This window comes from Osmerus eperlanus, chromosome 21 (genome assembly GCF_963692335.1).
Source record: "Osmerus eperlanus chromosome 21, fOsmEpe2.1, whole genome shotgun sequence".
Classification (NCBI taxonomy): Eukaryota; Metazoa; Chordata; class Actinopteri; order Osmeriformes; family Osmeridae; genus Osmerus; species Osmerus eperlanus.
This window is the reverse complement of record NC_085038.1, coordinates 12,276,514-12,302,176: the sequence shown is the minus strand read 5'-3', so window position 1 is coordinate 12,302,176 and position 25,663 is coordinate 12,276,514. Positions and strand designations below refer to the sequence as shown.

General features: G+C 46.7%; 2 protein-coding genes across 5 annotated transcripts; one reads left to right on the top strand and one right to left on the bottom strand.

The window, feature by feature from the left end:
* On the top strand, positions 1-22,793 carry obsl1a (obscurin like cytoskeletal adaptor 1a). 4 transcript variants are annotated; one of them, XM_062447681.1, is made up of 27 exons: positions 1-673; positions 1,928-3,237; positions 4,253-4,522; positions 5,137-5,397; positions 5,811-6,119; positions 6,232-6,498; positions 6,645-6,920; positions 7,067-7,342; positions 7,894-8,008; positions 8,305-8,465; positions 8,748-9,020; positions 9,268-9,543; positions 9,858-10,133; positions 10,816-11,091; positions 11,279-11,554; positions 11,745-12,014; positions 12,199-12,465; positions 12,859-13,128; positions 13,358-13,624; positions 13,791-14,057; positions 14,271-14,383; positions 14,612-14,765; positions 14,988-15,149; positions 15,336-15,440; positions 15,652-15,918; positions 16,082-16,398; positions 22,775-22,793. In XM_062447681.1, exons 2-26 carry the CDS (start codon positions 2,034-2,036, stop codon positions 16,351-16,353), a joined length of 6,930 nt encoding a protein of 2,309 aa, XP_062303665.1. In that variant the 5' UTR covers positions 1-673; positions 1,928-2,033; the 3' UTR covers positions 16,354-16,398; positions 22,775-22,793. The 4 variants fall into 4 exon arrangements, 3 of the variants coding, with proteins under 3 accessions (XP_062303665.1, XP_062303664.1, XP_062303666.1); XM_062447680.1 differs by lacking the exon at positions 22,775-22,793 and having other exon boundaries at positions 16,082-16,956; XR_009928085.1 differs by lacking the exons at positions 16,082-16,398; positions 22,775-22,793 and having other exon boundaries at positions 14,612-14,758; positions 15,652-15,757.
* LOC134007931 (carboxy-terminal domain RNA polymerase II polypeptide A small phosphatase 1-like) lies at positions 17,344-25,663 on the bottom strand. The gene is made up of 7 exons (XM_062447683.1): positions 25,290-25,663; positions 22,572-22,717; positions 22,362-22,463; positions 20,831-20,887; positions 20,262-20,354; positions 19,985-20,170; positions 17,344-19,662 (listed from the first exon to the last, which is right to left on the bottom strand). The coding sequence occupies exons 1-7, from the start codon at positions 25,360-25,362 to the stop codon at positions 19,534-19,536; spliced, it is 786 nt and encodes a 261-aa protein (XP_062303667.1). The 5' UTR covers positions 25,363-25,663; the 3' UTR covers positions 17,344-19,533.

The window sequence follows — 25,663 nt, the reverse complement described above, 5'->3', positions numbered from 1 at the left end:
CTCTTTCTTAGTCAGTCCTCTGCCACTCTCTTAGTCATACTTTTTCTGTCTCTCCCTTTATCTCAAGCTCTATGGTATGTCCAGACTTCTCTCTCCCTCTCTCTCTCACCCTCTCTTGCTCTCTCCATGACTTGAGGTGGTAGCCCGTCAGAGAAGAAGGAGTCAACGTGGTCACAGTGAGTCTCCATACCTCCAGACTTCTCCCACGCGCTGCCCTGCACACACACACTGAACCAAAGAAGACAAGGAGATCACAGTATTTGATTGCGGATTCCCCGTTTTTCACCTCAGCCGTCATCTTGAGACTTCAGAGCCTCCAGGTTTGAAAAAGATTTAGGAGAACTGGACCTGAGAGTTCAAAAAATAAGAACAAGAACCCTGGACTCAGTTCAACTGTGGGACACGACTCAAAGAGACGACACGGATCATACAAGCCAGGATTGGAGGTATCGGAGCTGAATCCAGACCACACAGACGTCAGCCATTTTTAAGGACTCTCAGAAACACTTACTCTGGCAGGGTCAAAGTTCATTGCGATCAAATCAGAGCTGCGGACACAGGGATAATATCCTCTTGAACCCGGGGCGGAAGCTGTAAAGAGCAGTGATTAGCGAACTGGCAAATAAGCCATTGCTGATTAGACTAGATAAATACTTAAATATAACTATTAATGGTAAGTTTACTATGTTTGTTATTACCTTGTGCATTTACGATCCTTTGTGCTTTGTAAATATTAATGGGAGAGAATATTGTAGTCAAACCACTAGTGTTGTCAAATGCTTGAGGTAGAGTTATTAACCTAAGCACAATCCAACCAATGCAATTGTCTGTGACATTTAATCAGACGCACGTGGCTTTGGGGGTGGGAAAAGTTGATTGGTAAAGCATTTGACTGCAGATCAAGTGGTTGCAGGTTCAAATATCCCCTGTACTCTCAGTCACTTTGGACGAAAGCGTCTTCTAAATGAACACATTTCATTACTACTCTGAAGGGAGAATCTATGTGCAAGTCTTCAGTATCACCTCACATGTGTGATGAAATCGGAACGGTCTTGTCTTAAAGGGGAAAGCCCCGGCCACTAGTTACTGGGTCACCCCTGCTTCAGCTGAGATCTTAGCAACCATACAATGAACATGCACCTTTACAAGCCTCAACCACACAGACATACACTGCTTTCACAGCTGATAAGCAATGCAACAGGAATGTCAAGAGCTCACTTGGTTTCTGACAGGTCTAACTATGGACATATGCACTCAGACTCAATTCAAAATCCGGTTTCTAAATGTACTGTGTCTAAATGTGGGGCTATGTAATGTTTTCTGTATCAGTCGGCACATTTTATATAGGCTGGACCTGCTCCAGATCTATTTGAGAGTATTAGAAAGTTTGATTGAACTCACACTTTGCACTTTAGGGAGTTCTTCCACAGTTCCATTATACTGGGGAAAGCAAGTGCACCCATACTTCACAGTAATATGTACTGTATTTAGTACAGATAGTATTTAGTTACTAAAAGTACAGGTACATGTGTTCATATGTTGATTCCCAGTGCTCTGACACAGAGGCCTCAAAGCCTCTGCCATTTTTGGACAGACTATTTTAACAACATAGCCCTAGTGAGCAACAGCACCAGCTGAGAGTTAAGGTTAACAGAGTAAGGCGCCTGTGTGATCAAAGTCCGTTCTTTATCCTGACAAAAGAACAAGTGTTTTCAAAGGCCATAGGAATGATACACATCACATTTAGGCTGAGCAGTGTGTTATAATAATGTTAATGTGTTCAAATGTAATATTTCCATTAGTGCACTGATATACTAAAATCATAATAACTGATGAACCGATACAACTGAAATAAACAACTGAAATTTACAACAACAACAAAAATGCTACAAATTCTATAGCTAAATCTGTTTTCTTTCTTCATCAGTGCTTCATGAGGTAAAGAGAGTCATTTGGTCCTTGTTCTGCACGCCACCAACCATTTACAGTCAGCTAAATTCCACAGAGAACCAATCAAATCCACCCCGTCCATCATGGACATCTTTGGCGGCGCCCCTCGCGTGCTCGGCTACCCACGTCCTGTGATTGTGAGGCCTGGCACCGATGCCACCTTGAAGTGCCAGATTGGTGGTGACCCTCGTCCAGAGGTGGTGTGGGAGAGAAAAACAGAGGCCATTGTTCCGGAGGGACGTTACAGGATCTCGGAAGAGGGCAAGGCCTACATCCTCACCATCTGTGGCGTGACCCTCCAGGATGCAGGCCAGTACATCTGCAAGGCGAGGAACTGCGTGGGGGAGACGTATGCTGCCGCTACCCTGAAGGTGGAAGGGGAGGTCAGCATGGAGGTCAGCGGGCTGCAGCAGGCTAGATTAGAGGACAGGGAACATGGGGGGCAACAGAATGGGCAGGTGTCGCAGCCAAACGGCACATTCGAGGGGCAACAGAATGGGGAGGTAGAGAGGCGAGACAGAGACGGAGAGGTGAGGGAACAACAGGAAGAGACGGTTGAACCGTCGGAGGACAAACCTCGCTTCCTGATAAAGCCCCTGTCTCTCCGCGTGGACCGCGGCGAGGACGCCGCCTTCTCCTGCAAGCTCTGGGGCACGCCGTCCCCCGAGGTCTTCTGGGAGAAGGACGGCAAGAAGCTCGGCGACATCTTCGAGAGCTCCCACTTCAGCGCGACCGGATGCCAGGAGGGCGGCTGGTGCCAGCTGAAGATCTACCGCACTCGTATGCCCGACGGCGGTGTTTACACCTGCAGGGCAACGAACCGCCACGGGGAGGCACTCGCGGGAGCCGTCCTGCTCGTCCAGCCCATCCCGGAACGAGAGGAAGGTGGGGCGACGCCATTACCGTCGAACGGCTACTCCAATGGACATCCCTCACCACGCGCCAGCGAGGGAGGGAGGCAGCGGAGCGGACGGCACGGATCGTCACGCTGCTACCCCGAGGAACAGCCCCACCTGAACTCGTCCAAAGTGAAAAAGTTTGCGGTATCCGAAGGGAAGCACGCCAAGTTCCGGTGCTTGGTGACAGGGAAGCCCAAGCCTGAGATTGTGTGGAAGAAGGATGGGCTGCCCCTAGAGGCTGGGAGGCGGCATCTCATCTTCGAGGACAGAGAGGGCTATTACACTCTGAAGGTTCTGTACTGCAAGCAGCAGGACACAGGACTGTATGTGTGCGCTGCCTCCAATGCCCTGGGAAACACACTGAGCGCTGTTCACCTCACTGTTAAAGGTAGGCCAGTGCCTTGGCACGACAGTATGGAACTGGTTTATTTCAGCCCGTCTCTCTTTCTCCATTCTCCCTTCTCTCATCCCTCATCTGTCTCTCCAGTGCTCCATCTATCTTTCTTTCCCCTACACCCTACACATCTCTCTTCACATCTCTTTCTACTGTAACTCCTTTTACTCTCTCCCTCCACCTCTCTTTCTTCTTCCATGAGAAGCAGCCTTATATGATCAGCTGTTAATATCCTGGTTAATTGCACTTTATACATTTTGTAAATAAGCTGTATTATCCTCATAATGGGTAATCATTTTGTGCTGATCCTATCACAATACACACATAATCCTACAGTTATTCAGCTGTCCCTGTCTATTACATGTCCTCTGTGGTGTAAGTTTGTATGTGCACATCTAATGGGGACTCTCCACAACAGAACAGTTGCTATAGTGATCCATACAGTGATGAAATGCATCAACTATGAAATGCATCCTGGGAGAAACAGGAGTGAAAGGTCCAATGGTTACATGTCTCCTCTTACCATCTGTTAATGGGGTGACGGATGATCTATGATGTCACTTGTTTACAACCTCCATCATCCTGTAGTGTTAAACGTTCTCCTATTCCTCTAGAATCCCCGGGCCCCCGCGCCCCTTCCCCTGCCGCCCCCCACCCCTCTTTCCTCAGCCTTACCCTGCCTCCCCACCTCCCCCCGGCCTTCCCTAGCCTTTCCAGACTCCCCACGCGAATCCCCCGGCCAATCTCCTTCTCCCATGCTTGCATGAGTCTCTATATTTAGCACATGAACCAACACAAAGGTATGTGGCCTCTGTGTGAAAAAGTTTTTGTTCATGCATAAGCTGAGTAACCCCTGCCCACTGGTACTACCTTGAGTTCCAAAACAATTACACCTTCCTGAATACCACGGCGCTGTCTTGATGGATGAGAACACGCGGCATGCCCTCTTGATGTGCTTGTAAAGCTCATGTCATCGCAACTTCCTCCCGTGACTTCCTTTGCGACCTAGGCCCTCCGGTGCGGTTCAAACGCCCGCTGAAAGACGTGGAGGTGGTCGAGAGGGACGTGGCGGTCCTGGAGTGCGAAGTTCCGGAAGAGTCCATCCCTGCGGCCTGGTACCTGGAGGATCAACGTCTGCAGCCCAGCAGCAAGTACGGGATGGAGCAGAGGGGAACCAAACGCTGGCTCACTATCAGCGACGTGGGAGCGGATGACGACGGGGTCTACCTTTGTGAGATGCCCGATGGGGGCAAGAGCATCGCAGAGCTGACTGTCAAAGGTGGGTGTTCTGGATGTTATTGTCATGAATCTTCTTCCAATGACTAAACATAGACTTGGCAGGGACCTTGTTTTATTCGCTTGCATGTCAATAAGCATACTACCAGCCGCAGCTGAGCACATCCATTCAAAATCCCCAAATATTTCAGCAGTATCACAACATATTCCAAAGATCATTGACACGTAAACTCACTCTATAAATAAAAAAATTATACACATCTGCTTTGTAGTTTTTGCATCACACAGCAGGTGTCACAACATGATCTGTGACTGCACACTACATGTTGTCATGCGGAAATTATGACAGAAATATTTATTTGACCTTTATTTATCCAGGTAAAATCAATTGAGAACCAATTCTCATTTACAATGATGACCTGTCCATGAGGCAGAAGCACGGTCCACACAAGTAACACAAAATATAGCCACAGCTTGAGCAAAGGGACTAGAACGTTGCATTCAAATACAGTTATTTTCTCTCAAAACCTTTTGCGCTTCACAAATATTCATTTTCGATTGACATTCATACCGTTTTTTTCTGGTACATAATCTCTCTCCTTTCTACTCAACCTTATTTTTCTCCCTTTCCTCCTTCTCCGTCTTCTCCTCCTCCAGGCACGATTGTGCGTAAGCTCCCCCGTAAGCTGGAGGTCCTGGAGGGGGAGAACGCTGTCTTCTGCGTGGAGGTACAGGAAGAGGAAATGGAGGTCTACTGGTACAAAGATGGGCTGCAGCTGCGAGAGTCCCAACAGATCATCCTCAAGTCTTTTGGCAAAACCCACATCCTGGTCTTTGTCAACGTGGCCTATCAGGACACAGGGGTGGTGACCTTTGTGGCGGGAAGGTCGAAGACCATGTGCAGGCTGAAGGTCAAAGGTGGGAACTCAACAGCAGTAGTGTCTGCTCTCTAGACTAGCACTACTGGCTAGTCTGGTGGACTTTATTATTGAGATAATGTGTGCTGCCTTTTGTTGTTGAGATGAATAATCATCACTATATCGACATATTCTTTACAGAACTGTAAATGTGTAGAGCGTCTGCTAAATGACTACATGTAAATGTCAACTTTATCCCTCTTTTCTTCTTTTCTTTCACTTCACCTCCTTCCTGTCCATCTTGCCCTCTTTTCCTTCCTCATCTTCCACTCCTTATCCATCCTCTTCCCTCCCTTTCAATCCATTCCAATCTCTCCTCCTTGTCTATCATCCCGAAACCTTTCTTTCATTCCTCCATTCCATCCTCTGGCTACTTTCCCTGATCTTCCGCTCCTCCTCTTCTACCTCCGCAAGCTGCCAAACACAGCCCCCCCGCCTGTCCTGTGGGGGCCCAGATGGACGTGGACCGTCCCAACTGTGCTTTCCTGTCCTGGGCCCCCGCCTCCACTTCCTCCCAGGCCACCACGCGCTCCATCTACGTGGTGGAGAGGCAGGAGGTGGGTTCCCAGGAGTGGCAGAAGGGTGTGACCACGGACGTAGACACCTCGGTGGAGATCATGGGAGACAGCGTGCCCTACGAGGGCGACTTCCGCTTCCGGGTCTGCTGCGTCAACAAGTATGGCCGCAGCGGACATGTCGAGTTCCCCAAGTTCGTCCATCTGGGTGAGCGTTTGTTTGTTTGTTTTCTTTTAAAGCCTTATAGTTGTCCGCGCCGTAGAAGAGAACACCTGTTTAATTCCCTGATTGGCGCATGTCATTCTGTTAACTCCTTCAGTCCCAGGACCCAAGATCCGCTCCCCTCTGCAGGAGTGTGACGTGCTGGAGGGGGATGACGCGTCTTTCTCCCTGGAGCTGTCTGCCTCCATGACAGGCACCTGGTTCCTCAACTCCACCCAGCTGCAGAAAAGCGAGCGGTTCTCCATTTGCCAGAACCAGACTCAGCACTCTCTGGTTATCCACGGAGCCAGGATCAGTGACCACACTGCCGAGGTCACCTTCATCGCCAATGGAGTTCGAGACTCTGCAGTCCTCAAGGTCCAAGGTAGGTGGAATACACACACACATACACATCAGCACATGCACACACATACATACACACAGCCACAAGCACATGTTGTCTTGAACTTTTGTTAAACAAAAAATTACTCAAATTCGGATACAATCTTCCCTCTGTCTGTTCACTTGTAGCTGCTGTGGTCAAGTTTAATCCCCTGTCAGAGATGGACAGCAACAAGCGCATGGAGACAGGAGACCCTGTGGTACTGTACTGCGAGGTGTCCCATCCCTCTGCCAGGGTCTGCTGGTACAAGGACGGGGTGGAGCTTCAGATGATGGACGGTTTGTCCATCCAATCAGAGGGCAACATGAGGAGGATTGTCATCCAATCGGCCGAGTCTACCGACTCTGGAGTGTATACCTGTGAGACCATGGGTGATGTCGTCAAATTCAATGTCAATGTGGATGGTGAGTTACAGGGTGTGTAACTGCATACATGTAGCTGCCAACATATTGTATGAATGTAGCCCTCACAGTCAACAGACCCCACCTATCACCAGCTAACAAGTCATCTCACACCATCTCTCACATTAACCAATCCAAAACGGCTGTAGTGGCGCCAGTCAGGTTCTGTGTCGTCCCTGAAGAGGAGAGGAGGCGGAGCATGAGGACAGGTGAGGCTGTGGAGCTGCACTCTGACCTATCCGATCCCAGCGCTCAGGTGTACTGGTACAAGGACGGAGAGCAGATCTTCAACCAACCAGGGATCGACTTACTGGAGGAAGGCCTCAGGAGGACACTGATCATCCAATCAGCTGACTTCTCTCATTCTGGCGTGTACACGTGTCAGAGCATTGATGATGTTACTGCGTTTCAGGTGGAGGTCCAAGGTGATTGCTTGACGGAGGAGGAAGAATGATGATAACAAATGGCTAATCGTTTCATGGTTCACTCATTTAGCTGGATTTAATGTTGTTGGGAATGTCACAATTCACTCTTAATGCTTCTCTAAATGAATAACATAACCCTTATTTTCTCTCTCTCTCCTTTTTGTTGGTCCTCACTTACCTTCTTCTTATGGTTGATGAATATACTGTACTGCTTTAAATCCGATTCTACTGTACTGATTTCGTTATTATACTGTGTCTCTAAAAGCATGTAGCATTTCATTTCTTCTGTTTCATGCTCATTCTTATTTCTTCTTGTTTGACATAATTCCATGACTTGTCATCTCTCCTGGTCTCTCCTAATACAGTACTCCTAACAACAGCATAACCCATCATAGACTATTCAACCAACCAGTGTCTAACTATTACTGTACCTGACCTTCTCTTCCTCCCCTCTTCTCTCTCGAACCCCTCTCTTCATCTCCCTCCTCCTCTCACTTCCTTTCTCCCTTTACCATTCTCCCTTTTCCGGAAACCCACCCCCTCCTTCACAGGGCCCCCAGTCACGTTCAGTGCCTTGCCAGAGAATGACCTCCATAAGAGTGCCATGGAGCTGGACCCTGTGGTGCTTCACTGTGAGGTCTCCAGAGAAGATGCCACTGCCCTCTGGTGTGATAAAGACTAAATAAAGCGCTTCTAGTTTTTTTTTTTTTTTAAGCATTTAGTGGGTGGGTGTTGATTTACTCTACCAACGAATCACCTTAAAGTCTTTCCTTCTTGGAGTCACCCAAACTAAAAAATACAATTGTTACAGGACTGCATGTGATTTACACATGCTGCGTTTGGACTCCTGGGGCTACTTAAGTGGTTTTATCACGACTATGGATGACTAAAATCCAGTTGCACCTCAAACTGACTTGACTGCTGTTTCATCAGTCTCGTTGTGCTTCGCTAACCCCACCCAGGTACAAGGACGGCAGGGAGGTGCAGCCCAGTGAAAATGTCACCCTGCAGGCTGAGGGCACCATGAGGAGGCTGATCCTCCGCTCTGCCGAGGCCTCAGATGCAGGCAGCTACACCTGCCAGGCTGGCGACAGCAGCATGACCTTTACCGTCCATGTTAAAGGTAGTGTGGGGTGGGGGGGAATTCTGAGCAAAACCGGACACTTTTCTCGAAAAACCCACTCCTCTCTTTTAATATTGATGCTGCTTAAAAAACGATCGCCTCTGAGTGTTTTTAACCATCAACTCATTCCTTCGCCCCATGATTTGTTTTTATACCTTGTCATTGGGAGGTCTTTATGCCATACATTGTTCTCATCTTTATGTGTTTGATGTGACATGTTGTGACATTAATCATCCACAGTGGCATGTTGTGAGATTAATAACTGTTTCTCTACTCTGTCAGAACCACCGGTGATGATCGTGGAGCCCAAGGAGGACGTGGTGATGGAGCGCCACCTCTCTGAAGAGATCGTTCTGCAGTGTGAGCTGTCCCGATCCAACGGCCAAGTGTGCTGGTTCAAGGACGGCCTGATAGTGGTGGAGGACGACAACGTGAGGCTGACGTCCGAGGGGCCGTACCGGAGGTTGACCGTAGCTAGCGCGGTGGCAAAAGATTCCGGAGAGTACGTCTGTGACACGGATGGAGACTCTGTGTTCTTCCAACTCACCGTCTCAGGTAGGAACGAAGGGATGGGAGGAAGGACGGAGGAGGGATGAATAGATGGAGGGATGGAGGGATGAATTGAAGGAGGTAAGGATGGAGGACAGATGAATGGATGTGTGGAGGGATGGATTGACGGATGGGATATAATGGATGAAGGGACAGATTCAATTATGAATGGGTAAGGATGTTTGGTTCTGGAAACTGTTTTCCAATTCTTTTTTGTTACAAGAAATTCTAATGACACCCTCTCTCTTCAAAGAACCTTTAGTTCGGATTGTCTACCCCAGTGAGTCGGAGCTGGAGTTGACACATCGGGCTCCGGAGAGGCTGGAGCTGAGCTGTGAGATCTCTCAGGCCGATGCCCAGGTACGGTGGTACCGTGATGGACTGGAGGTGGAGGAGAGCCCTCTGCTGGTCCTGGAGGTGCAGGGAGCTCGCAGGAAGCTGGTCATTCCCAGAACCAGTGTGGACCACACAGGAGAGTATGTGTGTGATACAGAGGATGATTCTGTCACCTTCCTGGTGACTATCACAGGTATTTATAGTACTCTATATTGCAAATATTTTATATATAAATGATTTCCTGTTCTTATACTGTTAGTAAAATGTATACAGTATACACTATCTTTATATGTAGACAGGTTACACACCATACAGTCTATTTAATTGAATTTAATAAAGACGATCACAGGAAAACATGATAGTTAGGAACAGACATCGGAATCATACCATATTGTTTGGGCTGTATTGCTTAAGTGTGCCAAGTATAAGAACTTATGGTATGTGTATATATACGGAAGGCTTTTGAGGTGTGGACAAATACATGAATTCTTCTTCTTTCTTCTGCAGAGCCTCCAGTGAAACTGGCCAGACCTGAGAGACTTTCGGATGTGATGGAATGTTTCTCTGGCGCCCCCCTGTTCCTGGAGGTAGAGGTGTCACGCCCCAGTGCCAAGGTCATGTGGAGAAAGAATGGAGGAGAGGTGGATGAGAGCGGCCATGTCACCATCAGTGAGGACGGACTCCTCCGCCGGCTCACCATCCAACACCCCACACCAGGGGATTCTGGGAAATACACATGTGACGCCATGGACGACACCATCGATTTCCAGGTCAACGTCTCAGGTGAGAGGTCATGAAACCAATTATGGGTGATAGTCACTTGATGAAACAGATTGATTAATCGATTGAGTGATTGATTTTGTAGCTGTTTATCATATTTATTCACTACTTACTAACCGAGAGTGAGGTCATGCCGGGAAATATCAAACTGAGGCTTCAATGTTTGATACGGCAAAGCCGAAGTTTGATATTTCCCGGCATGACCGAACGGTCGAGGTTAGTAAGTTGTTCATTTAAAACATCTTTTCATTTAAAACATGTCGTTTTGTTCAGCTCTCAAGTCTTCTCACGGTGTGTTTCAGATGTTGCCTAGCAACCAATCTTAAATCTGAGCAACCAAACCTAGCAATCTGCCTAGCGCTTGTCGTTTTTCTCTCTGTGTTCACACTTTTCTGCTCTTTTAGAAAGTTAATAATTTTTGCGTCGCTGTTGATGTCTTCGTTGTCATCTGGATAGTAAAACTCCTCAATATCGCTCATTTTGAAGATGACGTCAGAGGGCAATAAGTATTCGTATCAGACCGCAGATGACGTCAGAGGGCAATAAGTATCCGTATCAGACCGCAGACCGGCGAGGAGGTCAATACTCGGCTGGCATGACTACCCATTAGCCAATCAGAACGCTCGTACTGTCGTTGCCATATAATAAAGTTTCGTAAAACTTTATTTCCAACGTCTTCCACCAGAGGCTCCTGTCAAAATTTTGAGGAAGTCTGAGGTGAAGAGGGAGCAGAGATCTCGGGTCTCTGACGACATTGTGCTGGAATGCGAGCTCTCCCGTTCCAATGCTAACGCCAGATGGTTCAAAGATGGCCGTTGGCTGGAAGGCGACGAGCGTTTCTGCGAGGAGGAGGAAGGCGCTTTCCGATCGCTGGTCATCCTCAACGCAGAGCTCAGTGACTCTGGGGAGTACCTCCTGGATGCTGGAGACGACAGTATCAGTTTCCAGGTCACCGTAGAAGGTAAGGAAGAAGACATCGACCAATCACAATAAAACTGTCAAATACACTGGATATTTGACTGGATTTTTGTCTCCTCCTTCTCCTTCTCCTCTTCTACTCCGTTTTTTCTCCTCTCTTGCATTCTCCTTCTCCTCTTCTTGCTTCTCCTCCTATGCTCCTCCTCCTCCTCCTCGTCTTCCTGCTCCAGAACCTCCTGTGGAGATCCTTGGGAACTCGGGGGATCAGGATTACCAGGAGATGGTCGCCGGGGACGATCTCATCCTGGCATGCGAGGTGTCCCGCGCCAATGCTCCCGTCCAGTGGTTCTGCAACGAGCGCCTGCTTGTCAGCGACCAGCGGACCTACATCGAGAGCTACGGCACCCTGAGGAAACTGATCCTGTCTGACATACAGCCCGGGGACTCTGGGAAGTACACGTGTGACGCCGTCGATGATAAGATGGTGATCGTCGTTAAGGTCCTAGGTAAGGAATGTGGCGGTGTTGCTGATGTTGATCCAGTTTCAATGAGCGGTTGAGGAAACTGGATGTGAGTCAATGTGACTCAAACTCAATGTGGGTTTTGATGAAATGATATTGTCCTTCCCTCTCTCTGCACTTGCCCCCTCACAATGCTCCACTCTCTCTCCTCCCTTCCCTTGCCCCCACACCCCAGAACCCCCTGTCACCTTTCTGAACAAAGAGGAAGTCAACATAGTCACAGGCTACGAGGCGGAGAGCATAACTCTGATGGGCGTGGTCTCCAAGGAGAGAGCAGTGGTGCGTTGGCTCCATGATTGGTCGCCCGTGGTGGGCGACCGGTTCAAGACCGGCGTGGACAACCACCAACGCTTCCTGACCATTGAGCCTCTCAGGCGATCTGACGCTGGCGACTACACCTGCGATGCCAACACAGATGAGATGCACTTCACCTTACTGGTCAAAGGTCAGTATTATCCTTACGCATTGTCTAGACACATATGTTCTTAGAGTATCCTGACACATTATCCTGAAACAGTATCCTGACACATTATCTGATACATTATCCTGACATATCATCCTGAGACAGTATCTGAGAACATTATCGTAACACATGACCTGCCTGCTTCTCTGTCCATCTGCCCACCCAGAGATGAGGGTACGCTTTGCCCAGCCCCTCAAGGACACTCTGGCTCACGCAGACAGCATGGTCACCCTGCGCTGCGAGGTGACCAAGCCTAAGGCCGACGTCCAGTGGCTGAAGGATGGTGTGGAGGTGGTGCCCAGCCGCAGGTTCACCATCCGGGCCGACGGTGTGGAGCGCAGCCTGACCATCCACCGGCTGACCAGAGAGGACACTGGGGAGTTTGCCTGCGAGTCTAAAGATGACCGCACCGCCTGCGCACTCCGAGTGGAGAGTAAGAACTCCTGGTGTTATTACAAGGGTTCTTTAGGGTTACATTTACATTACATTTAGTCATTTAGCAGACGCTCTTATCCAGAGCGACTTACAGTAAGTACAGGGACATTCCCCCCGAGGCAAGTAGGGTGAAGTGCCTTGCCCAAGGACACAACGTCATTTGGCACTGCCGGGAATTCGAACTGGCAACCTTCAGATTACTAACCCGATTCCCTAACCGCTCAGCCACCTGACTCCCTGGGGTGGGATTAGAGTTAAAGTATCGGATTGGAGTTGCTGCTCGTTTGAGGATTAAGATATATCATGAAGAATTACTGATTTAGTAAGGGACAAGAATTATACTGCAACGCAAACTCCTTCTCAAACACCCCCCCCCCCCCCCCCCCCCCAGTGCCTCGTGTGGTCGAGTTTGTCACAGAGCTCCACAACACCACAGTGCTGGAAGGGGAGGATGCCGTCTTCAAGTGCGTGGTCTCCCCCGAGGATGTGGCCTTGGTCTGGCACATGGACAACGAGCCCGTCGTCCTGGGAGAACGTTTCCAGGCCTCCAGTAATGGCCTGTGCCACACGCTGCTGATAAAGAAGTGCCAGATGCTGGACTGCTCCAAGATAACTGCAGAGGCTGAGCAAGTGGTGTCCAAGGCCTCCCTTAAAGTCCAGGGTAAGAGGAGGTGGGGGCGAGGGTGGGGGGGTGAGGGTGGGGGGGGGGTGTGAGGGTGGGGGGGTGGATAAAAGTGAGGGAGGTGAGGGAAGCCGGGGAGGTGGTGTCCAAGCAATGGGGGGTGTGATGAGAGAGGGGTAAGAGGTTGTGTCGGAGAGATCTCACGTCCTTCCTCCTCACCCCTCCACATCCTCTTCCCCCTTCTCTTTCCCGCGATCTGCCCCTCTAGAGGCCCAGGTGGTGTTCACCAGGAAGATGGAGGCCATAATGGCGGAGGAGTACGGAGAGGCCACCATGGAGACGGAGGTCAGCCTGGAGAGCGGGGAGGTCCAGTGGATGAGGCAGGGCGTGGTCATCCAGGCAGGGCCCCGCCACACGCTGGGCCAGAGCGGATGCCGACGGAGCCTGACCATACACAACCTCACCCTCTCCGACCGCGGCACCTACCGCTGTGAGACGCTGCACGACCGCACGCAGGTCAAACTCAACGTGGAGCGTAAGCGGTCCGCCGGAGTGCAACTCGATGCGACGGATACACACCCACACACACACACACACCAAACACCCACGTACACCTAAACTGACAGCAACCCTTTGCCCGCACTCACACACGCATCACACATCTTTTCACCAGGCCCTCCTCTCTCCCTCCTTTCCTGTAGCTCGTAAGATCAGTATCCGGAAGGCTCTGAGTGACACAGACACGTTTGAGCGTGAGACGGCCTCCTTTGAGGTGGAGCTCTCCCACACTGACGTGGAGGGGGTATGGCAAAAAGACGGCATTCGGGTCAAACCCAACAACCAATGGCGTGTGAGCACCAATGGGCGTGTCCACGGGCTCACCCTATCAGGTCTGACGCTGGAGGACACAGGCACCATCGTCTTCTCAGCAGAGGGCCTGCGAACCTCCGCCAGACTCAATGTGAAAGGTACGTGTATGGGTGTGTGTGTATCGGTATGTGGGTGTGAGCATGGGTGTGCATGTGTACGGGTGTGAGACTTTGTGTTCCAAGTGTCTGCTGAAAGGGGAGCGTGTGTTCAACGGGCTGACGTTCTCAGCGAATGACTGAAGGATTGTTCACTCGTGTGTTTGTGTTTGTGTGTGTGTGTGTGTGTGTGTGTGTGCGTTTGCCATGTCTCAGAGACCCCAGTGATGCTTCTGAAGAAGCTATCAGACGTCTGTCTGGAGGAGGGGGCTCCTGCCACTCTGGAGTGTGAGTTCTCCAGACAGAACGTAGACGCCAAGTGGTTCAAGGTAACTGTGCCACTCGCTCCGTCACACAACATGATACACGCAGGCAGAGATTTAAACCATGCTAGCCATGATGAGCCGAGAATGGACACGTGCTTGATCAGCGGACTGTGATCAGTTCCTCGATAATCTCGGTGTCCAAGATGAAACGAATCGAGGGAGTGCTTTTCACGTCTGTCTGCCTCTTCCTGTCCATCCATCCATTCGTCCGTCCATCCGTTCATCCTCCAGAACGGGGCAGAGCTGAAGCCAGGCAAGAGCCATCGCATCTACTCCATGGGCAGGAAGCGCTTCTGCCAGATTCTTCAGTGTTGCCGCGCCGACGCGGGGACCTACACGTGTGACATAGGAGACATGACTACTTCCTGTAACCTGGAGGTGAATGGTATGACCTTTGCCTCCGCACGTCCCACGTCATGCACTTCACGTTTCGTCCATGGGTTCATGTGGATGACCATCTGTCTCATGACTAAAGATGTATTCCCATTGGTTTCACCTTCAGGTCGACAGCCCTCCTAACCAAATGGGCTTGACTTCCTTGAAACACCCCCCAAAAAGGCTCATCCTCCCCTGATCTCTTTGACCTTTGACCTCCCGCCCTCCACAGAGCGCCAGCTGGAGATCCTGCAGGATCTGGAGGATCTGTACGTCCAGGAAGACCAGAACGCTGTCTTCATGTGTGAGGTCTCCGTGGAAGACGTCCCAGGCGACTGGTACAAGGGCGGGCACAAGATTCGACCCTCCAGCTCCATCAAGACACGAACAGAGGGTGAGCACAACACTACAAATACTCATCTGTCGGTGCGATTGATTGGCTCGGTCGGCCCGTTAGTGAATCGGTTAGTCAGTTTGCCACCAGTCGTTCGGTCATTTTTACTCATGTTCATGCATTCAATCCGGAAGCTGTTTTCTGTTCTCAACTCAGAATAAGACACAATTGTGTCCCTCTCCATAGGCACCAAGCACTTCCTGTTAATGTGTAACGTCAAAGCAGAGGATTCTGGGGAGATCCGCTTTGTGGCCAAACAGATTGAATCCATTGCCTACCTGGAGGTTGAAGGTGAGTAGGTCTTGTGTCATCTTTGCACTTTTGGCTACCTGGCAGGCCTCTTCACTTTTTGGCAACCTGATGGCAACCTTGTTTTAAACTGGATGTAAATCCTTACAGCCTCATCCAAGGTCAACCTTATGTTGACCTGATACCAACCTCAACTTATTATTTTTTTTTTTTACTTTCTTTATACAAATCTGATGGGTTTTGTCTCTTCCAGAGCTCCCTGTTTCGATCGTAAAGCCCCTCCGTGACCGCACGGCTCTGGAGAAGCACCGGGTCATTCTGGAATGTACCGTCTCCACGCCGCACTGCGAGGTCACATGGTACAAGGGCGGTGAGGAGCTGGGCGGCTCGGATAGGCTGGAACTGGTGTCAGAAGACTGCTATCACAAGCTGGTCATCCAACAGGTGGCGGTAGAGGACGAGGGCATGTACAGCATCAGGGTGGGAGAGCACACGAGTAAAGCCAAGCTGATGGTGGAAGGTAGGAAAAGGGGATACTTGGCGTTTTGTTACATTTTGGGGGGTTGTTCTATACCTTTATTTGGGTTGCCTCTTTTTTTATTCTTTACCCCCTCCTCTTCATCCCTCCACCTTCCCATCCCTCCGCCTCATCCCTTCCTCCCTCCTCTCCTCTCCCCTCACAGCCCAGGCCCTGTTGATGGTGCGGGACCTGGAGGATGTGAGTGTGACCGCCCCGGCCCCGGCCTGTTTCCAGTGTGAGGTCTCGGTGGCTATCAGCAGGGCCCCCGTTTGGACCCTGAACGGTGTCACGCTCCAGCCAGGCCCCTCTGTCCGTCTGGACAACCTAGGAACCGTCCATAAACTCACCCTGAAGGAAACCAGCGTAGACATGAACGGGCCAGTGAAGTTTACCACAGGGAAGGCAAAAAGCTGTGCCACTCTCACAGTGAATTAGAGGATGCTGGATGATGTCCAAGCTCTTATAATACCTCCTTATTCTCTCTTGGTGAAATCACGGATCTAACATGGCAGGATTGGTGCCATTTATGTATAGGACATATTTTTCTACTATCCTGTCATGTTAAATCTAAAATGACTTGAAAGAGGGAAGGAAGGAAGGAAAGATGACATTCTGAGAAGATTCTAACAAGACTAGTGCAAGTGGAGAAAAGGGGAGGTAGAGAGTAAGCAGGGAGGGAAGGATGGAAGGACTGTAGGAAAAGTTTGTATTAAGGAGGAGAGTGAACGTCTGTGTGTATGGGGAGAGAAACCGACTTTTGGTTACATAGATTTATTAATGACATATATGTTCAAGAAAAAAAGAAATGATCACCAATAATGCAAAATGAATGAGAGTGTTGAATTATTGAATATGATGCAATCATTTCATATAAAAAGATTTTTCTATAGAGCCCTTTTGTAATATTTGTTTTCAGGAATCGTGGTGCAGGGATTACTGACTAGCTTGAATGGAGGGTTATTCCCACCTTCAGTGAATTTGCAACTGACACTTGAAACCATGGGGCTTTTCATAATTAAATTGAATTGTATAGTTTCATAGTGTCTCATTTTTTTTATTGGTTGTGTGTAGTGGAAGTTAAACACAAGACCACTTCAACTGGTCATTTAATTACGTATCATTTATGGAAAATGTCATTATTACATACAAGTTCACAATTTGGTATGATAAGACTTGCCACAAACTAAATTACAGCTATTTCAATTGATAAGTAACATGAATGATCCATATATTAAAGTAATTTGTTTGCTTTATTACTGTGCAAAACAAAATATACATATCTGTATATATATGCATATATTACTGGATGTGCATAAATATGAAACAAAGGTTTAAAAGGCAAAAGATTTCCATGGCGATGGAACGCTAATTTCCAATGCATTAAGAGAATGATTAGGACAAGATACTTTGAGCCACTGAAGGAGATACATCATAGGTTAGATTTTACTGGCAGATCTTGATTTGCAATACAAGCACACACACACACACAAGTACAAGTCTGAAGATGGCTAAAACTATCAGTACGTTTTCAGTATTGCAATCCAGGGTCCATCCAGGGTCCATACCCGTTGATGCTGCCTGGTACATTGAGTCCTTGTTGGACATCTCTCAGGTACCTGCTGGTGCTTCTTAGCTACAGTATACTTCTAAAGGCATTGTGGACAACAGAGAGAACCAATAAGATTAATTGTTTCTACATTATTTCTCATCAGATCACAGTAATGGGAGGACAGTTGAAAACAAAAAACTGAATGTAATGTAATCAGTGAATTAAAAGAAAATGTTTTCAGCATCTAAACTGATTGACACAGGCACTGGGGGTGTTCATCATGGAATGTGATTTTATATTCTCGTTAAAAATCATAGAAAAATAGTATGATTATTTTTAATACTGATGCTGACTTTTATTTGTGACTAGTTAATTAAAGCTCCCATTCATATTATTTTTACAAGCCTTTTTTCAAAGCTTTTAGTCAAATACAACAATGCCTCTCTCCTATGCTTTCGTGGATCAGTTTAAAACATGTTTTCCATTCAAACATACAACACAGATTCTTGGGTTGTTCCAAACCCAGATAAGTACCGATTATTCTTGCTGCATCACATCAGAAGTTTAAAAAAATAAACGACCCCAATCACCGCTACTATATGGATAGCATAGCATTTGCAGTCCTTTACAACGAATAGGGAAATAAATTCAAGTACTGTTGGTGGTGAAATGGTGAGGAATGAGTACTTTGGGCAAGCAGAGCCTAAGCACATTTCTTCCTGATGAGAGCAAACAGGTTTGTCTAACTCAGCCCTCTATAATAACAACATCATCTGGGACTCAATCACTCTAAACTAAATTAGATAGGAAGGTCACATGTTCTCTGACATCCATGTAATCCTTGATGCCATGATATCTATTGGCACCATGTTTAAGAGAGCTAGAATGGCACATAATCTATCCACCCATGCAGGGTGGTCTGTAGTGATTAGAATCGGAATCATTTAAAGTGCTGCTTTGTCGTTAACTCTTAACTTTTTTTTCCAGGTATTCGTCAAGTGAATTCTTCTATGATCCCACATAACCCCAAGGTTTCAATGAAAACATCGGCAAAGAAGAAAGTCTTCATAAATGCAGTAAGCAGGTTACAATACTTTAAAGTACTGATCACACTGGTTGGTGGCTGGGATGTGCTATGTATATTCACCCATTGTGTGCTTTCAGGTGGTTTGGCCAGCAGTTTACAGTATGCACAAAATTTAAAAAATGTTACTTTCTGTTGATTCTGCTCTAAGTTGGGAAGGAAGTATGAAAGATACAAAAACAATAACACGTTATTCAAGTGTTAAAAACTCCCACCCGTCCATTGATTGTTTTCCTATAAAAGATAACCATCATTCTGCTCAGTCTGTAACTTAAAGTTCCCACTCTTCACAACGTCCAGTCTCCACCATCGTATCCAGTAGCGTTGTCAGTATTCTAACGTTGCAGCTCAGCCTGGTACACTTGTCCTCGCAGGAACATCACTGTAGGCCCATCCGTTGAGACATACACTTCATTAAAAAAAGGCACTGTTTTTTTACCTTCATCTTTCTTTTTCATCATGACATCTCTAGACCTTCAGACATCTGCTGTCCTTGAGTGACCCACTGGCACCACAATGTTCTGGCTGTATCCATGTTTTGAAATTCCCTAACACATTCTAGTAGTTCAGGACCAGACCTACAGTTTACATTATGATCTATTGCACTGTCCATGGTAGGGTGTATTGGGAACCTAATGATGGAGGACGGGAGGGATGGGATTGCTTTTGTGCAATTCTTTGTTCCTCCATTTGGTGGCAGCACAAGCAGGGTAAAAGCACTGTGATATTCTCCAGTCCTTGGGGCACTGGAGGTTTATTGGCTGGTGTAAGAGGCTGTGTCTGGGGATAAATACTGAGGGAAAAGGTTGGAAAAAACGGGCTGAACACTACAGTTGGAGCATAGAGGTGTGTGTCCAGGGAAGGCATTGGCAGCCTGTAGATGGCAGTAGAGGGACCTGATGGAGTGGTTGACAATGCTAGCTGTTGGTCGTAGGGCTAGTAGGGTGGTCCTAGCAGTTTGTGCTAGCTGATGGAGATGGCGCTAGCTAGTGGAGTTCTGTTGTTTGAGGATGGTGTAGACATTGTCAACTTTACTCAGTTGCTCAAAAAACGGGATGAGGTCCAGGAGCTCAGTGTCAGACATGTCGTCAAACCATGAGGCCACAGGCACCTGGACACACACACACACAAACACACACAAAGTAGAGGTATTGTATGTATTTCAGCAAGCAAAAAATAGTACAGAGCAGACATGGAGACAAAACTAATAACGTTGTGGAAAAACTATTTCCACAACTTTCCAGTGTGTGTTGGGTCTAGCCTTGAGTTTAGACAGTTTTGCCCACAAAAACAGATAAGAAATTAGATAAGAATTATTTTATAAATCCCATACAGGAAATTGATTTGTCAACCAGTAGCATAAAAAACTGCGAAAGAACAACAACCCAAAGAATAAATCTGTTGTCAGGGATAAACAGGGAGAGGTCTCTTACGGCGTTGCCAGGGTGAAAGACGTAGGAGGCAGGAGAGTTGTCTATGATGATGACCTTGTTGAGATCGCGACCCAGCCTGCTCAGGTCTTTGACATAGTTACCCCGATGGAACACACACGACTCGCGAAACAGGCGGCAACGGAATGCTCCCCACTTATCCAACAGGTCTGACACCGGGTCTGCATACTGGAGCACACACACACACACACACACACAAGTAAGTAGAACAATAGTCTATCAGTTAGAAAGACTGTGTGCAGAAGTTCGTCTCTCTCACCTTGGCAAGACTAGCAGTGAAAAGAACACATTCAAACAGCTCCCCCATGCGTTTCAGGAACTCATCCACATGGGGGCGCTTCAGCACATAAACCTACAGACAGGAAGAGATATCAGGGGCCAGCCGAGAACAACACAAAGGACAAGGGCTGGTATAACGGTTAATACAGGCCATTTCCGAGCAGCTACCAAACAAGAAGATCTTACTCTGTCACACTGAATGAGTCTTTGATTTAAGATCAAAATCCTATGGAGATCAGTTCAAAAGAATAGTACATTTACAGAGTGAACACTGTACATTGAAGCTCTTCTCCCAGGTGTCCTTTGGTTGTGGCCAGAGGTATTTGATGACAGAGGGCGTGCTCCTGAACCAAGTCATCCAGAATAGGCTCTGTCTGGTAAAACAAACTTATCCTGGATTACTTGAACCAGGCTCACTCCCTGGTTCTGATGCGTATGGTTCTGGTGGGTGTACGGTCCATCTTCACATCTCAACTGACAAGCAGTGTGTTGTTATTCCTGTCAGTTCTGCAGGATTTTGAAGGACGCCCATGATGAAGATGACCTTACCTGGTGGACAGTACCATCTATCTCAACTGGGATGATGAAGTCCGCATTGCTCACAGGCTGTAAGGAAAATAGAAGTACATTAGAAACACACTTGCACACAACCTTTGAATACACATAGCTATATAGTGAGTAACTGTGTGAGTATGTTTGGTGGTGGATGTGTCTAAATAGGGAGGTCAGATGGCTGAGCGGTTAGGGAATCAGGCTATTAATCAGAAGGTTGCCGGTTCGATTCCAGGCTGTGCAAAATGATGTCGTGTCCTTGGGCAAGGCTCTTCACCCTACTTGCCTTGGGGGGGATGTCCCTGTACTTACTGTAAGTCGCTCTGGATAAGAGCGTCTGCTAAATGACTAAATGTAAATGTTGTTTAAAACAACAGCAAAAGGCCAGCAAAAAAAACAGTCCCCACACTGCCAGCGGTTTCATTAGAACACATTTGTCTTGTGTCGTCATCAACCCTGGCCTCTTTTCGTAACACCTGCGACACACTGGCAGCGTGTACCCCGAAGCACCACGATCGGCCATGAATGGCGCGAGGCCGTTCATACCCGACGCACATTTCTCTGCCACGGTCACCAAGCCTTTCACCTCCTCTGCGCTTTCTTTTTTCACATCAACATGGCATAGACTATATCTAGGCTACTTGTTGCTCCAACAGCCGTCGCAACAGCATCTCAACATAATGTGGCAAAATGTGTCTTTTTTGCCGTCGTCTTTGTAAAATACGTGCTGTGGGTCATACAACTCCATGTAGGCCCAGGCTACTTCTTGACTTCGATTATTAGCCATCCCAAATTTCTCAGCTGGTTTGTGATGTAGGGTTTTGATGTCTCTTCTGCTTGAGTGTATGCCAGCTCGTCTATCTCGCTCTTTGAAAATAGACGTCTACAGTTTAGAAACAACTGTTGGCTGGACAGCCAACGCCATCATCAATCATTTTTTTATGTTTAAAAAAACAAATCAATAAAAATCGGTAAACATGATTGGCCGTTAGTTACAAGTGTGGTGAAGTTAGGTCTTAAATAATATGGTACGTCTATAGCCGCTATACCCTACAACTAACATAGTAAAATCTTAACATATTTGTTTAGTCAAATATATAAAACAACAGTGTGTTTTATCATCTTCTAGACAAATTCACGAGCGTCACGCTAATTAGACAATCTGCCGAAACGATCGCTGCAGAGCGCGAGCCAACCGCGGTACTTCGCAGCGCTTCGAAGCCTGTGTGGCCGGTCCAATTTGATAACATGAGCGCCGAAAGGAAAAAGGCGCTTTGCAGCTAATCGCGGCGCTTCGCAGCCAGTGTCTCCCAGGCGTTATAAGGATACAACAATGACATAAAAACTGAAAAGTATATTTACTTGGAAAATAATATAAAGTGCATTATGTGGCTTTATAAGGTGGTACCACTTTGATATCAACTGATGAAGATGGAATAAATTAAATCTTACTAGGATGGTACACTAGTCTTCCTGGTCACAACCTTTTTAAACACACACACACACACACACTTACATACACACTGACCTTGAAGGAGCTATGGACCAGTGTTTCGTCCAGATCAATCACCACACAGATCTTCCCAGCATCTTTTGACTTGGCCTGAGGGAGCAGTGGCTTCATCTGGACCTGCAATGATCAAGAAACAATTACTGACAATTTATGGTAAAAAAAAAAAAATGCCTTCCAGCCACTCAGCCAACCAATTGCCTAGTCAGTCAGCCAGTGTTTAGTTACCTTGGAGACAGTTCCATTTTCCTCCACCAGCAGCGGGGCATTGTTGTTGACGGGCGGAGATTCAGCCTGGTCATGACACAGGCAGCAAAACAGGCTGCCAAACAATCCTCTGTTCCTGGGCTTCTTAGAGGTAGAGCCCGGGGGGCCTGGTGAACAGGGACCAAGGGGTAAATAAACCAGCCGGTCAGGATGAAACAGTCAACAACTGATATCACTGATCTAATAAGGGATGAGGCCTTATTAGTGAGCCATCACAAAGTGTGTGTGCCACACTGCCCCGAAGGCTGAGGCAGGGGCCTGCGTCCGGCACATCCTCCCCGCTCTCTCTCCCCTACATTTCCTGTCCCTCTTTACCCTCCTGTCCCAATGAAGCAGAAACGAGTAAAAACATCTTTAATATGTGGCTGAGGAAACTAGTCCACCACCAAAGAAAAGTTAGATAACTCCAAACCAGTTAGCTAACCTTGGCTAAGACGCTGTTTAAATACTCCTAAGACCACATCCCTCCTTTGACATATCCAGAAATCGCTGATCTGAAGAGAGCATAAAAGTAACATAGGCTGCTGTATGTGTAGAGGAAACACATGTTGATTTCAACCCATGTACTATCAGAGATCCGGAATGTTCTGGTAGAGGAGGGGGGAAGGAAGCAGTGATGGAGGACTCAGACAAGTCCACTTCACTCAACTTCACTCAACGTTTTTCACAAAGTTCCGGAAACTTACAGTAACCTAATCAGATGCACCTCCCAGTCAACATGACCTACTGTGGTTGCATAACTGCTGAAGCATCCATTCACATTCCTCATGGACACACACATACGTGAACTAAGCTAGGATCTGTTTTCAAGAATGTCCTGAGGGTTCAGAAAAAGAACAGAAAACGACCATTCAATCCTGTTTATGTATGTGATGATGATACTGGCCTACATGTTCTTTTACTAAAATTGAGTAATTCAACCAGATCCTGATACAGTATTACAAAGAGATCATCTAAGTACAATTTTGAATAAAATAAACAAAATATGAATCAATGAAGGTTTTTGGTTCAGTAATATTTAGTAGGTCAACATAATATACATTAAAGGTACATACTGTAAATATAGTATAGGCCTATATTGCATGTACATATATCATATGTTTGGTCAACTTTACTGTGTACATAAATTTGGTTATGAGCAGGCTGTAGGAAGGAATGTTCATTAGAGCCAGTGACAGGATGGTGCACATGAATGCTAAGAGACAGTTTATATCATCATGCAAACAACCTGCTAGATTACACAGGGAATCACAACTCCATTATATAATCTAGGCCTACATCTACATCATCCTAATGGTGCATTTAATGATGCTGTAATATGTTTTGGATTAACGTAACAATTAAGCTTGGATGTTTGATATCATATTTATTTTTGTAAAAGAGATTTTCTTTCACTGCTCTGTTTTGGGATTGGCCTTTTGAAAAGGTGCAAACAATGTACTGTTTCTCTCCTTTTGCTCTACATTTCATTCTGTCCTTTCTAGTCTCTCCTTCCCCTCCTCTATAAACGTGACTGTGTTACAAAACACACAACTCTGTTGTCCATTTCATACCACTCCTCGCTTTCATTCTGTCCTTTTTCTTGAATTCCTCACTTTCTTTCTTTCTTTTCTTCCTTTTTTTCCTTCTCGATCTCTGACCCTTTGCTGCCCACTATCCCGGTGGAACCCAAACAGGAAGAGGAAACATGAGGGCAGATTCTTACAGCACACCCACGCCATGGACAGGAGGACTGTCGTCATACTCTACACAATGAGGGGTACTAACCTAGGACACACACCCCCACCACCACCACCACCCCGCACCCACACACACATACACAATACAATGTGACTACATACATTCAGACTTGCTTTACACATTCTGTGTGGCCTGTTTAGAGCTTGGAGGACATGTGTCTAGACTGAAGATTAAGGATGATGTTATACACTAGAACATATTATTAAAGATACCTTAAATTTGAATAAGACAGTCTTTCTTTTTTGAGTAAAAGAAGTAAGTAATACAGCACATCGTGATGTCCAACAGCTGCTGTGGGCAGAGTCCAAACTACTTAATATGTAATAACTAAGTCTATGAAGAAAAAACTTTGGTTTGAAGAAAGGTTTATACAAAACGTGTCCATAGAGTAGGCTATGGACACGTTTTGTATAAACCTTTCTTCAAACCAAAGTTTTATATATATATATATATATATATAGCCTACTTACAACTTATTTTGTCATAAACACACAGTAGCTAGCTTACCCATAATCTCCTCTATTGCTTCACCATAACCACCACTGATGCATTTTCTTTAAATTCGCTATAAGTATTTGTAATTCAGGACTGCACTCGTGGTTGTATATGACCTGGAGAGTGTCTGCATTTTTTATACTGATGAGGTAAGAGCATACAGTGGACGGTGCAGTGACCATAAGTTGCGTAATGCACCAAGACCACTTTCCAAACTATTCAATCAGTATAAACTCATGTTTGATAATGATTAACTGAACAAAAATGATTGGAGACTACTGAGAGAGCAACCGTTGGAGCAACTATTTGATCATAAAAGTTAGTTTTTTTGTTGCTAGAACTGTCGGAATAGCTGACATCGCCTCTTAATTCGGCAAAAGGGTTTGACATGTGGGGTGCAAAACAACTGTGACGTACGTCTAGAAAACTTAATGAAAAACTTACTCTTGTCTCGAACGGCGTTGTTTGCCTCTTCATCTCTACTAACTTGCGTGATTACTGAGGACTGATTGTCCATCACACCTAGAATCCTAGGAAGTCCTTAGAGTCCTTTCACCAGAAGTTCAAGTGGCCTTTTTATGTCTCGTCTGCTGATATTCAATAAACTTGCATTAAAAATTCTATTTCCTCAGAATATCTAACCCGCATAAAAGCATAATACAAAAACAAGCACGATCTGTTCAATTGCATCTCTGTGATATTAGTCATGTAGAGAATAGGTTTAAAGTTAAAAAAATTACACGGTCAATGCATTTACAAAGAAGTTAGTTACTTTGTTTCAATATGGAGTTCAACTCCGCTCTCAATTTCAAGATACA